This window comes from Ursus maritimus, unplaced genomic scaffold (assembly GCF_017311325.1).
Source record: "Ursus maritimus isolate PB19 unplaced genomic scaffold, ASM1731132v1 scaffold_26, whole genome shotgun sequence".
NCBI lineage: Eukaryota > Metazoa > Chordata > Mammalia > Carnivora > Ursidae > Ursus > Ursus maritimus.
Window position 1 is genome coordinate 19,846,747 of NW_024425119.1, and position 12,644 is coordinate 19,859,390.

General features: G+C 45.1%; 1 protein-coding gene across 1 annotated transcript; it reads right to left on the minus strand.

Moving 5' to 3' along the window:
* Window positions 1-1,632: 1,632 nt before the first annotated feature.
* Window positions 1,633-11,652, minus strand: LOC103665221 (cationic amino acid transporter 3-like). Its single transcript, XM_040642219.1, is given in 3 exon segments — window positions 1,633-3,312; window positions 3,314-4,104; window positions 11,547-11,652. Coding segments are annotated over 2 exon segments (1,812 nt in total). The 5' UTR covers window positions 3,917-4,104; window positions 11,547-11,652; the 3' UTR covers window positions 1,633-2,103.
* Window positions 11,653-12,644: the final 992 nt, after the last annotated feature.

A 12,644-nucleotide genomic window follows, 5' to 3' on the forward strand; every position in this document is an offset into this window, starting at 1 on the left:
TCCTCACAGCCTGGGTTGTCTTCGGCCTTGGAACAAGGATCAAGGAATGATCAGGCCTGGGGACTGTCTCTAAAGTCACCCAGGAGATATCTTCCCCTTCCACAAAGCCAGAAACCCTGACCAGTTCCGCCAAGAAGTTCAGAGCCCAGAACCCACTGAAACTGAAGTGGGAGGTGAGAAGGTGTCTCTGTAACAGCAATTAGCCTCTGTCATTGTGTGCTTCTGTCTCCATCTCTTCCCCAGCTCCTCACATCCTGGGGCTTTATTTCAGAGGCCTCTACATTGATCTGTCTCCATGTCTCTCAAGATTAAAACTCTTAACTCCTGTTTTGCTTGCAGACTCCTAGGCTGGAGAAGAGGGGACAGGTCCATCCTGAGGCAAAGGGAGAGCCCTGACTCTCTTCTTCCCAAAGCAGGGGGTGATTGGGAATTTAGACCATAGAAGGAACCAATCCTAAGTTTGGGTTGACAAACACGCCCCCTGGTGGGATGGCTGTTCTTCTCATTATGTTACTGATTTTAATATTATTGCTCTTCAGATTAGAAATTGAATTAACTCATAATCATAGTAGGGAAAATACATGATAATGACCATAAAGGCCTTTCTTTACCTCCCTATCTAAAGAACATTCTCTGTTATTCCGTATCATAAGACCCTGTTTATTTTCCTCAGGCATGCCAAAGACCATGGTGACCATGATGCGAGTGTATCTGCCGGTATGGATCCTGGCATTTGTTTCTTGGCTTATTGTCTATTTCCCAGGAAGAAAAGCTCTATATTTGAATGAGAGAAAGAATGAACGATGAATATATATATTATATGGGAATAAATCTACTGGTGGGATAAACATTTCCTAGTAATGTGATCTATACCTGAAAGTATCATGTGTAGACCCACATTAAAAATAATATCCTTAATCAATATTCATAATGGCCCTATTCTACATCTCTACCCATGGCCTCTTCCCCTACCACTGTATACCACTCATAAGAGTTATTTATCAACTCTTTAGTTCAGTGTTAAGCCCTGTGAGGAGAATATAAGTATGTGCAGGGCCCAGCCTCCCCATCGCAGAAGTGCACAGGGGAGTAAGGGAGAAAGGGAAGACACAGGGTAACTGCTACTGAAAACTGTGCAAAGAGGCAGCTTTGGGAGTGGGAGGATGAGGACTGGCAGCAGAGTGCTCCAGGTGGTTAGCTCTGCTCCTTCCTGCTCCTGGAGGCCTGACAGTCCACAACAGCCCTGGAGCTGGGATTTCCTCTGGGGAAGAAGCCTCAGCCTGGGGTGGGTAGCCCTCTTGTGACTCCAGACTTGTTGGAGGCAAAGAGCCAGGGCTAAGGAAGGCCACTTGGAGTAGGGGAAGCAGAGTGCATGTGGGAAGAGCCCCTGGCCTGGCCAGGGCAGGGGAGGGGGCTGGGTGGCCAGGGACATGTCATGAAAATGACAAGAAATAACAAGTGCTGGCAAGGATGTATTAAAAAAGGAATCCTTGTACATTGTTGGTGGGAATGCAAATTGATGCAGCCACTGTGGAAAAATAGTATGGAAGTTCCTCAACAAATTCAAAATAGAATTTCTGTATGATCCAGTAATTCCACTACTGAGTATTTACCCAAAGAAAACAAAAACACTTTGTCTAAGTTCTTTAATTATAATTGTTTAAAGGCAGCAAGCAGCTACAGACACAATTGAAAAGTAGACAAGGAAAAAAAAACCCAACAATAAAAACATCCTTCATTCTATAATAAATACAGAGCTCTAGGGGTGCCTGGGTGGCTCAGTCAGTTAAGTGTCTGCCTTCAGCTCAGGTCATGATCCTGCGGTCCTGGGATCCAGCCCCGCATGGGGCTCCCTCCTCATCAGGGAACCTGCTTCTTTCTCCTTCTCCCTCTGCCTTACCCCTGCTCGTGTGACCTCTCTCTCTCTCTGTAAATAAATGAATAAAATCTTGAAAATAAAAAATAAAACAAATAACTAGAGAGTTCTATTAGCTTCCCCCCACCAACATTCCATGGAAGGCCTAGCTTTTTATATCCTCAAGATTACTCTTCATTATTCTGCAGAGGACTAGACTACATTCAGGTGTGAGGATGTCAAACCAATTATGTACTAGCACTGCTGAGTTCAAAGTCTACAGTTTGGGCTCCAACTTCAGTGGAGTTAAGCAAACTGTGCTGGATCCCATAGCCAAAATAGATAACAAACCCAATCAGCATCCAGACACCAACTCCAGCCCAGGTGGCTGCTGTCATCTGCACCATAAGGCAAACATTCAGGAAGATGCTCAGGAGTGGGAGGAGAGGCAGAGCAGGGACCTTAAAGGGAAGGGGAGTGGAGCTCTGTGGCTGTCTCCAGATGACCCCAGTGAGCCCAGTGATGAGCACCAGGAGCAGCACGACCACTGTGATCGGACCTGGGTCTCCAGAAAGCAGACCTGACCAGTGGGCCAGCACCAGGCAGAGGAGAGTCAGCAGCAGGGCAAGCAGTGAGGAGCAAACATAGACAACCCGGCCAGAGAGTGGAGTGGGGGTGGGGCTGCCTGGAAAAAATAGTGCCTGTAGAGTCAGCTTCTCTGCTGCAGGTCCGTTCTCCTCCGGCACCTGTGCTTCATTTCCCCCATTCTGCATCTCAGGCCGATACCTCAGGATGAGGACACAAAGAGCCACCAGAGAGTAAGATAGCAGGGTCCCAACTGACACAAGGTCCACAAGATCAGTGAGTCCTAAGAAAAATGCCATTATTGCTGCAACAATGCCAAAGATTATGGTGGCCATGATGCGAGCGCATTTACCAGTATGGATCCTGGCAAGTACAGGGAACAGGAGGCCACTGTGTACCATCACGTGTATCACCTGATTGATGGGGAACATAAAGTCCAAGATATTGGCAGAAAGACTACAGAAAAATCCAAAAGCTACAACATAGTAGGCAGGGAACCAGCCAATATGGAGAAATGCCTCAGGCAAGGGGCTCCCAGATCGCAGCTGGTAGTAAGGCACCATGAGTGTAAGTGCTGCAGAGACACCGAAATACACCAAAACAGAGATGAGCAGTGAAATCACAATGCCCATGGGGATGGAACGCTGGGAATAAGTTTTTTCAACTCTAGTCACAATATTGTCAAAACCAATAAATGCACAGAAACAGGTAGCTACTCCATGGAGAAGCCCCCGGAAGCCAAAAGGCACGAATCCTCCAGAGCCCAGAGGGTCCAAGCCAGAGGTGTCATTGAGTCCAGCCTGTATGTAGTCCTCTTCTGTGAGCTTCCAGTTGTGCAGGTCCCCCTTAATGAAGCCAGAGATGATGAAAAAAACTGAGAACCAAAAGTTTCACCAATGTGACCACTTTGGTAAAAAGGCCAAATGATCCAATCCTCAGACCCAGAAATCCCAGGAGAAAGATCACAAGGCCAAAACCAGACAAGATTGATGCTTCTGCCAATGACTCAGGAACAAGTGGTGAGGTGCTATCAGGCAGGATCTGTGAGATCTCATTCCCAAACAGGTTGTCAAAAGCTAAGCTCCAGGCAAAGGCTACAATGGCTGTACGAGCAACATAGGAGAAGACGAGGATCCAGCCAGTGATGAAAGCCCAGAGTTCACCCACAGTGACATAGGTATAGAGATATGCAGAGCCAGAACGGGGAACCCAGGCACCTAACTCTGCATAGCACAGCCCAGCCAACATAGAAATTAGACCAGCCACCAAAAAGCAGATCACAGTGGCTGGTCCTGCATTATCTCTGGCCACCTCACTGGCCAGGATATAGAGACCTGCACCCAGGGTGCGGCACACACCCAGGGCCACTAAATCCAGAGTGCGCAGGCCGTTGTAATGGTACAAACGTCTGAATTGCCCCAATGTAGCTTTGCGTACCAGCTTTTGACCAAATCTTCGAAGTGCCTCACACGGCATTCTAACTGGAACTGAAGAGAATTCTAATGATCATGCAGGTGTAACAAGCACAGGGAGCCAAGAGCCTCAGAATGGGTTCGAGGAGGATGAGTTAAACTGAGTTAGATTGCAGCTGCCAAGTTCCGTTGCTCAGGCTTCAAAGCTGCTGCTTCCTATTTCTTCTGGTACATGTTATCCTTCCATAATGCCTAGGGAAACAATAAATATTTACTGAACAATGGTGTTCAACCAACCGACCGAAACTGGAAAGTCGCATGTAACTTGTTGCAGCCCAAGTACCACAGAAACTGACACCGAAAGACATCATAGAAAAATCAACCCTGCTTTCCCCCCAGAAAAATGTCCAAATATCTCCCAACATTCTCCTTTTTACACACCACATGACATAAGCCCATTTGGGTTCATCTAACTCCTGCAGCTTCATGTGCTAATTAAGCTACAAGACACAACAGTGCATGAATGTATTGTGCAATAATTCACACAGGGGTTGTGCGTGCGGTGCTTGAATGTGAGATATGACACACTAGTTGACAGACTACCGGGCCTCATTTCCATTTCAGAATGATTTTTTTAAGTATCATCTGAGGCTCACATACAAATGTTGGTCCCCCATTCTTAAAACCCTTGGCCCCAACATCAGCTAGCCAAGGTCAGATGGCAATTTGGCCCCCTGTCTCCTCATTCTGCATCATCCATTCAGCTGTACTGATGGCCAAGAATGTACAGTCCACCCCTTCCCTTTACCCACCTAGGCCCACAGGGGCACTGTGAACAGAGAGGAAGAGGGAAAAAGGGGCAGCACCTTCATAACCACCTGCAAGAAGCAGAGGACCAGGCTGTCTGGGAAGGAAACACTGGAGAAATGGGGGCAGCAGCCAACCAGGGTCCATGACTGAGATGGGAGAGGAGCCAGGAAGGTGGTTTTGTGAATTCTGACATTCAGTAAACCTCGCCTAAAGCAATCAGGCAAAAATTCTCTGCAGTTATGTCCACAGTTATGAGAGTGATGGATAGGGAGAAAAGAAAGAAGTCACCTAGCTCAGTAGCTCACAACCTAAACAGTTCCTTCTGCCTCCTCCCTCTCTGGGTTCCAGGAGAGAAGGTGAGCTCACTTCTGCAGACAGTCTCCTCACTGGCCACACTGTGCTCTCTACACACCCCGCGCCATCTGTGATGTCAGCTGCCAGCCTCCTGGAGACCCTGCACTGCTCTATGAGCTTGTATCAAAACACTCACTTGTTACTGTCTATTAATTTTTCACAAGGAGTTTTTAACTTGCTCAAATCATTGTCTAAATATGCCAAATATATTTTCCTAATAAAGGAGCTGACATGTGGTTCTTCCTTCTGCCTACTCCGCTGCTGCTATTCAAGTGGTCTCCTCCACAAGGGGAGCAAGGCTGTGGATGAACAATTCACAGCAATGCCCAGGAAAGAGTAGTGGAGACAGAGGGAACAAAGTCATGCAGCTTCCACTCTCCTCCCTACTCAGGCTTTGGTTTTGAGAGAATTTTAGGAAATGTTGTCAGTTTTTTTTTTTAAGTCAGAAAGATTGGGGCACCTGGGTGGCTCAATTGGTTAAGCATCTCCTTCAGCTCAGGTCATGATCTCAGGGTCCTGGGATTGAGCCCCGCATCAGGCTCCCTGCTCAGTAGGAGGTGTGCTTCTCCCTCTCCTTCTGTCCCTGCCTTCACTCATGCTTTCTCTCTCTCTCTCTCTCTCAAATAAATAAATAAATAAATAAATAAATTAATTAATAAAATCTTTGAAAAAAAATAAAGTCAAAAAAGACCAAGTCATATTTGAAAAGTCTTCTCTATACATTATCAAATCCCTCAGGTTGTGAGTCAGCCCTTCTGTCTACAAATCCATCTAGACTCCTTATTTGCCACTCACCAGTTCCAGTATTATGATTTACCAACAAGCACATGAGATAGTTAAGGAGGGTCCATTTTTAACTCACGGAAGCTTTCTAAACTATAAATGTGATTGAGATGTCCCCCACCTACCCCAGGCTTCAAACCCTTCAGAGGTTCCCCAAGGCCCTTCCTTTGTAGTCCTTCCTTCCTTCAAAATCTGACCTGTGCTTATTCCTCCAGCCTCATCCCCTGCCCAGTTCCTGCTCCAGCTGTGAAATTCTACACTCACCCTATACCTTTTCCCTTGAAGCAGGATAAAGCTGTATATCACATCCTCCATGACAATACACTGCAGCAGATAACTGAGGTGCAAGTGCTCTCTACTCTCCTTCTGGAAGATGACACTTTCCACAAGTCTTAAGAAGACTCACTCTCTGTCTCCCAATCAGACCTGTAGTTTCCCACTCTCTATTCAATCCAAACTTCTCAGATTTTATTTCCAAGTCTTTCTTTTCACTGTTGTTCTACCACTTATTCCTACTATTAACCTTTTCTGTGGCTCCTGGTTGAACAGGACAAATCTTTCCCCACACACGTACATCTTGCTGGAATTAACATCAGCCCTCACACAGACTGTCCCTTTCTGCCTAGAACATGCTCTTTCCAAACCATATTCAACATGACTGTCCTTCCAGAAGCTTCTCTGGGCACAACTACAGGTAGACACATGATCTTTCCAGAATGGTCTCCATGTCCTCTGATCTCTCCACTATGCTTTCCTTGCCCCCTGTTCTCCCCTCATTAACCTCCAGGGGCATATTTCAATGGTCTGGAATTCACACTGAGAGAAATCCCAGTTAGGGAAGAGGGTAGGAGTAGTAGGTGGTGAGGTGGAGTCCAGGAGCAGAGCATCTGCCTGATGACACTTTCAGCTTGTCTTTTTTTCCCCAGCTGAAGTCTGAGGTACAAAGAGTTAACTGGCAGCCAAGGAAGTACCCCAGGCTCCACAGGCCGGTTTGGCAAAGTCAGAGTCTGACACAAGAACTGAGGTCCAAGTCTCTTTCACCACATAAAGTACAAAGGAAGTAACCCAAAATGGCAGATTATTATTTGCTCTAGTGTCATCTTGATGTGGGACAACTAAACAGGAAGACAACAGAGTTTTGTTACTTCCACTGCTTTACTTTATTTGGAAAGAAGTCACCTAATGCTTTGAGATTAGGCAACATGACACGATACTCAAACTACAATAACTACATGTAAGGCTAGCGTGCAGAAGGGAAGAGTGGGACAACAGTCAACGGACTGAATGTTGTGTAGAATAGGATTTCACTTGTTTCAAGAGCATAGGGAAGTATCCATGAATTGTCCTCATACTGTAAGCTCCCAGAGAAAATAATTTTCTGGTTTTGCTACAATTTTTCCTCTACTGTCTATAAATAACAACATAGATGGGTTCTGTGTGCTTTGGATTGGGTCTAAGGTGGGGTAATTGGATGGTTCCTCAAGTAGAAAACATAAGAAGCTTCTGAGTGAGAGAGACTGGATTCAGTCTATTAAAGATCCAATTTCAACTAACTATAAACGAATACAAAGAAATTTCCAAATTTGAAAATTCAGGCACCACAGTGACTCTTTGTGCAAAAGAACTCAAGCAAAAGCAACATTTTTATCTCCCTAATTACCATAACCACCACCATTACCCCCAAATCATCACCTATACACTTATACACAGTGCAAGATGATGGTGGCAAATAGAGAAATCGTCTCTCTGGGAACTTAGAATTAAGGGCATTTCATGAACACCTCCCCACCTGCCAAAATAAGAAAAAAATACATGAACTGTGAACCAAGAAGGATATTCTCAATCAGAAAATAACAGTGAAGGCAAGGGAACGTCAAGATCCCAGGCAGCTTCCTAGTTGATGGAAGATAAGAGTAATAGGACCTCATTTTCCAGTGTTGGCAAGACTAGTGAGAATTTTTTGTGTACTGTGCATCAGCCTGAGAAGGCTGCATGGAAGACACAATGCACATCCTGGCATTGTATATAACAGTTTCCCAGGAAAACATCAGTTCATGCATGCTCACTTGGGCCATGATCCAATAAATAGAGCCTTTTTTAAGGCCTCCTTTCATGTCCCCCACCAAAACCACAAAACTCCAGCACACCTTGACCATCAAATCCAGTTTGCCCAACTAGACAGATCCAGTTAAATATTTGCTACAGATATTAACACAGATCTAGATATTAAAATATAATAATAATAGGTATTATTATTATTACTATCATCATCTTTGACCTTAGGAGAAAAGGAAAAGAGAGGGAAACTGCAGGAGTAATAAATGTGTGACTTCTCCCCTGGTGGAAAGAGAAGGAAAGGTCAGATAGTTTCCCTGAAAGGTTGGAAAGAAAGATGAAGTAACAAATTCAGCTCGTACAAAAGAAAATAAATATCGGGCGACCTGAGTGGCTCAGTTAATTAAGCGTCTGCCTTAGGCTCAGGTCATGATCCCAGGGTCCTGGGATTGAGGCCCAGGTCAGGCTCCCTGCTTCTCCCTCTCTCTCTGCCCTGCTCATTCTCTCTCTGTTTCTCGCTCCCTCTCTCTCGCTCAAATAAATAAAATCTTAAAAAATACATTAAAAATTAAAATAAAATAATAAATATCAAAACTTATCTCCCAGGAGTCTTCTGAGAACAACCTTACCAAACAGATCACTTACCAGGCATCCTCCCACCTATGATCTTAGTTTGTACTGAATTCTGTTTACATGTTACTTGGAAGAAGCCTTTGAGTCCCTTTCTAAAATAAAAACTCCTTAGGGTAGAACCTGCTTCATGTTCTCTCCGTGAGGCTAGAAACTGTGATTCTGTAAGTACATATTACTAGGTGCAACCAAGACTTGAACTTGAAGGCAGGGCCACCCCCAAACTGCCCATTAGACCAAGAGGAAACACAGCCACCTCCTCCAACTCACCTACCCTACCGCCCCCAGCACTACACCTCTCAAATCCCACCCCAGTCTGGCAGAGGTTGAATTCCAAGTCACTGAAAACCCACCCTGATGGACTAACATGCTCCACACCAACTGATGTAGACCAAGTCCATCCACACAAACGTAGCCCCAAATCTATGTAGACGTAGACCAAAACATACGTGCTTCCTTCGCACAACATCTGTGGAGTCCGTGCTACATGCAGACACCACGGTAGTATCAGTGCACCATTAGTTGGATAAACAATCAGATAGTATAGTTTTGCTAGAGGCTGTATAGACTCCGTATTATCCAGTATCATTCTGAGATAGGTGTGAACAAGGTGCATTTTCTTAGTCCCTCTGGGATAACTGCAGAGAAGACACAGTTAAATGAAATGTTCCTCAATCATGATTTGACACATTTACTGGTTTAGTTTCAGTCAGAATCTAGTTTTGGAAATTCTTTTTTTTTTTTTAAGGTTTTCTTTATTTATTTATTTTAGAGAGAGAATGCATGAGCTGGGGGAGGAGCAGAGGAAGAGGGACAAGAAGACTTTGCACTGAGTGCAGAACCTGATGTAGAACTTGATCTCAGGACCCTGAGGTCATGAGCTGAGCTGAAATTAAGAGTCAGGCACTTAACCAAATGAACCACCCAGGTGCCCCTCCAGTTTTGAAAATTCTTAACATTTCCATCATATCAGAACAAGATGATCAAATTGATAAATCAGAAAAGCCTGAGCTTCTGCTTCTAGAGGTCTTCAGAAACTGGATGGGCTACCAGGGAAAATTAGAATGAGATTTTCCAAACAAGAATCAGAAAGACAGCTGGGAAAGCCAGAAAGGGTGTGCAGTTAAGGGATTAGAAAGTGATCTGATACACTGATGTCAACAGTGAAAATCAGTTTCTTGTCTATTTCCCCTTCCATTCTCTACACCATTTTCACAACTGTGAATCCTGTCAACACAGAGCACCTAATAAAAGTCCTTAGGGAAAGCAGTAGAAGGAAATCCATCTGCCTGGCCATCTTGTTTTGCAAACTACAACAGTAACATAGGATGGCTTGATCTACAATGAGCACTGATCCACATCATTTTTTCCCCAAGAAGCCTTACTAAACAGCCTTGTCCCCCACCCAAAATCCTTCCTTTCCTTGTAGGCACAGAATCTGGAAATCCATCTGGTGGTCCCGTCCAACACTACACTCTGTCTCCACTGTTAGACTAGCAGTTGTGAATGGTCAGAGCCCATGGCTCCTTCTTTGATGTACCTCCTCCCAATACACACCCAGAGTAATACATGGCACATAAGGTAGCTTAGGAAAGGCCAACTATCTCTCTGGTTATCTTCCTTCATATTTTTAAATGTGTCCTTCTATCCTCCCATGTAACTACTTGGCTGTCTCTCTGTCCTCACTCGCTAGACTATGCTTGGTCCTCTCATAGCCTGGGGTAGCAGCTCCATACCACCATCATCTCCCTTGGAAAGTTAATTTGTTTTGCTTCATTTTGTTGTATGAAAGACACCAGATCATCTGAGTCATATGAAAGTTGTATCATGCCTCAAAGTCCTGAGCTCTTCTCCAAATATAGATCCATACAACTTGTCCACCAAGACACACACACCTGCTCACCCCAGCTCAGGCAAGGTAATCTACAACAAAGAGCCCCCACCACCACTTTTTTAGGGACACTCTTTATCCCTCTTCCTAGTTCTTTCTACTCCCTTCTGCTTTGAGATTTCTATAATAATAAAAGAAAAAAGGGAAAAGGATAAACCAAAAAAATATAATGCAAAAATCATATTTATCAATTGGGAATATACTTGGTCAAGGAAGCTGGTCTTTCCACATGATTTTGCTTAAACTAAAGTTAGAATGAATCTGCCTTCTGGAAGCTCATAACACGTATCAATTGATAATGAAGAGAAGAAGCCAAGAACTGCTAGAGGGCAAGAGAAAGACAAACTAGAAATCAACATTAGCCACATATAATCAAGAAAGCCAGTGTCATGCATGGATAAGTGTTGTCTGGGCTTCTGGTGTTGACCTACCGCCCACAGTGTACATGGTGGTGGGGAGGTGGAGGAGGGTGAAGAACAGTTTAAAATCCCAGGTGTCTTTAAACTTAAAGAGTTGCAAATATGTTTTATGATAGCAGCAAACTGCCTCTTGGAGACCCAGTGTTTTAAAGACCACTAGACAGCCACACACCAGGGGAACTTGGTAATCTTTCCTCCTATACCCTGACCTGGTCTATAATCAATTCCCAGCACAACATTTTTAACTTAGATAAAAAGACAGGCAGATACCTTCGGCAGCTGTAAAAAATAGATATTGAGCCTGGAGGAAGAAGCCCCTCAAATCCTCTCTAGGGATAGGGGACCACCTTATCACACTGGACCTGTTATTCTATAGCAAAGTCCATGGCGATGTCCTTACTAAGAAGATACGACAGAGAGACTTTCAGAAACTCCAGTGAGAAACGAGACAAAACATGAAGGAGACAGCAAAGCCCAATGAAAAAAATTTTCATTCATTCCAGGAATATGTCTAAACAGTCTATGTGGTATTCCCTGTGAGGAGAGACAAAGATGAAGAAAGCAAGCTCTGCACCAGGTCAGAAAGGAAAGGCCATGAAGGAGGGCAGAGCAAACAGGTGGGAAGGATGCTGGAGGACAAGCACCAAGGAATAACCTCCCTTAACTCTATTTTGCTTATCAGAGCTGAGAACCTTTCTGTTCTCAAGGAGAACATATAGGCCTCCAAATCCCTCTGACCCCAGCAAACCTACCTGCCCTTCCCAAACTTGCAAGGCCTCTGCTCTGCACCCTCCAATCCAAAGTCTAGCTCTGTTGTCATGAAATACCCTCTGCTCAACCTCCACAGGGCTTCCATAGCCATCAGTGCTCTAAGCCCAGCCTCTTTCCTCCCTGGCTCTGTCTCAGTTCTTGTCAATCTATAAATGACAAAGCACTTACCAGTGGGCTTTTTCGGCCTCAGAGGAGAAAGATCAGAGAAGAAAGTGCAAGCCAAACCCAGGGACAGGGAAGGATCTTGGCCAAGCAGAGTTAGGACTTGGAGTGGAGCTTAACTGGGCCTTCAGGGAATTGAGGCCCTTGGGAGGCGGGGCCCTTGGGGGAGGCGGGGCCATCAGGAGGTTGGGGCACTCCAGAGGAGTGCCCAGGGGAAGGGTGGGAAAGGGTAAAGGAGGTAGATTAAGCAGAATCCTGGAGGAAAGCAGCAGGTGGTCAGTGGAAAACTAGTGGGGCCCTATCTGGGTGAGGAGGTGGACTGAGGGCTTAGATGGGACTTTGCTGGAGACTTTGTTGGCAGCAAAACTACAGTTTAGAAATAAATATCTTTTACAGGGTCCTGGGTATGGAGGACATCCTATTTGGCAGAAGGAGAGTATGGGGAGCCCGGTGGAGCCCAGCTTGCGGAGATTTGGAGGCCAGTCCTAGATCCAGCTACAGAGCCCACTCAGCATCCTTTAAACAAAGATAGAAGCACCTCACACAACAGCCACCTCTCCCAGAATCTTCTAAAGGTTCTTCTACCACCACCAACCAACCCCACCCCTTCACCCCAGTTTCCTGTCATTCCAGAAATAAAGGGAACTGGTTCAAGCTTCACCAGAAGGGATTTCCTGAGACAGTCACTCATCATTCATAGCATTCTAACTGAATGTGTATTAAGCCTTGTGCTGGAGGAAGTAACGAGAAAGATAGTCCCTGCCTGCAGAGCATCCTGCTTTAGACAGTCATAACGTAGCATTTCCAAGACCCTGAAACAGTGACCAAAGGAAGGGGCCTTCTCCTTCCCAAAATGTTAATCTTCAAACAGAAGCAAGACTTCTCAGATATGGAGAAGCTGGGACCTACTTAGAGAT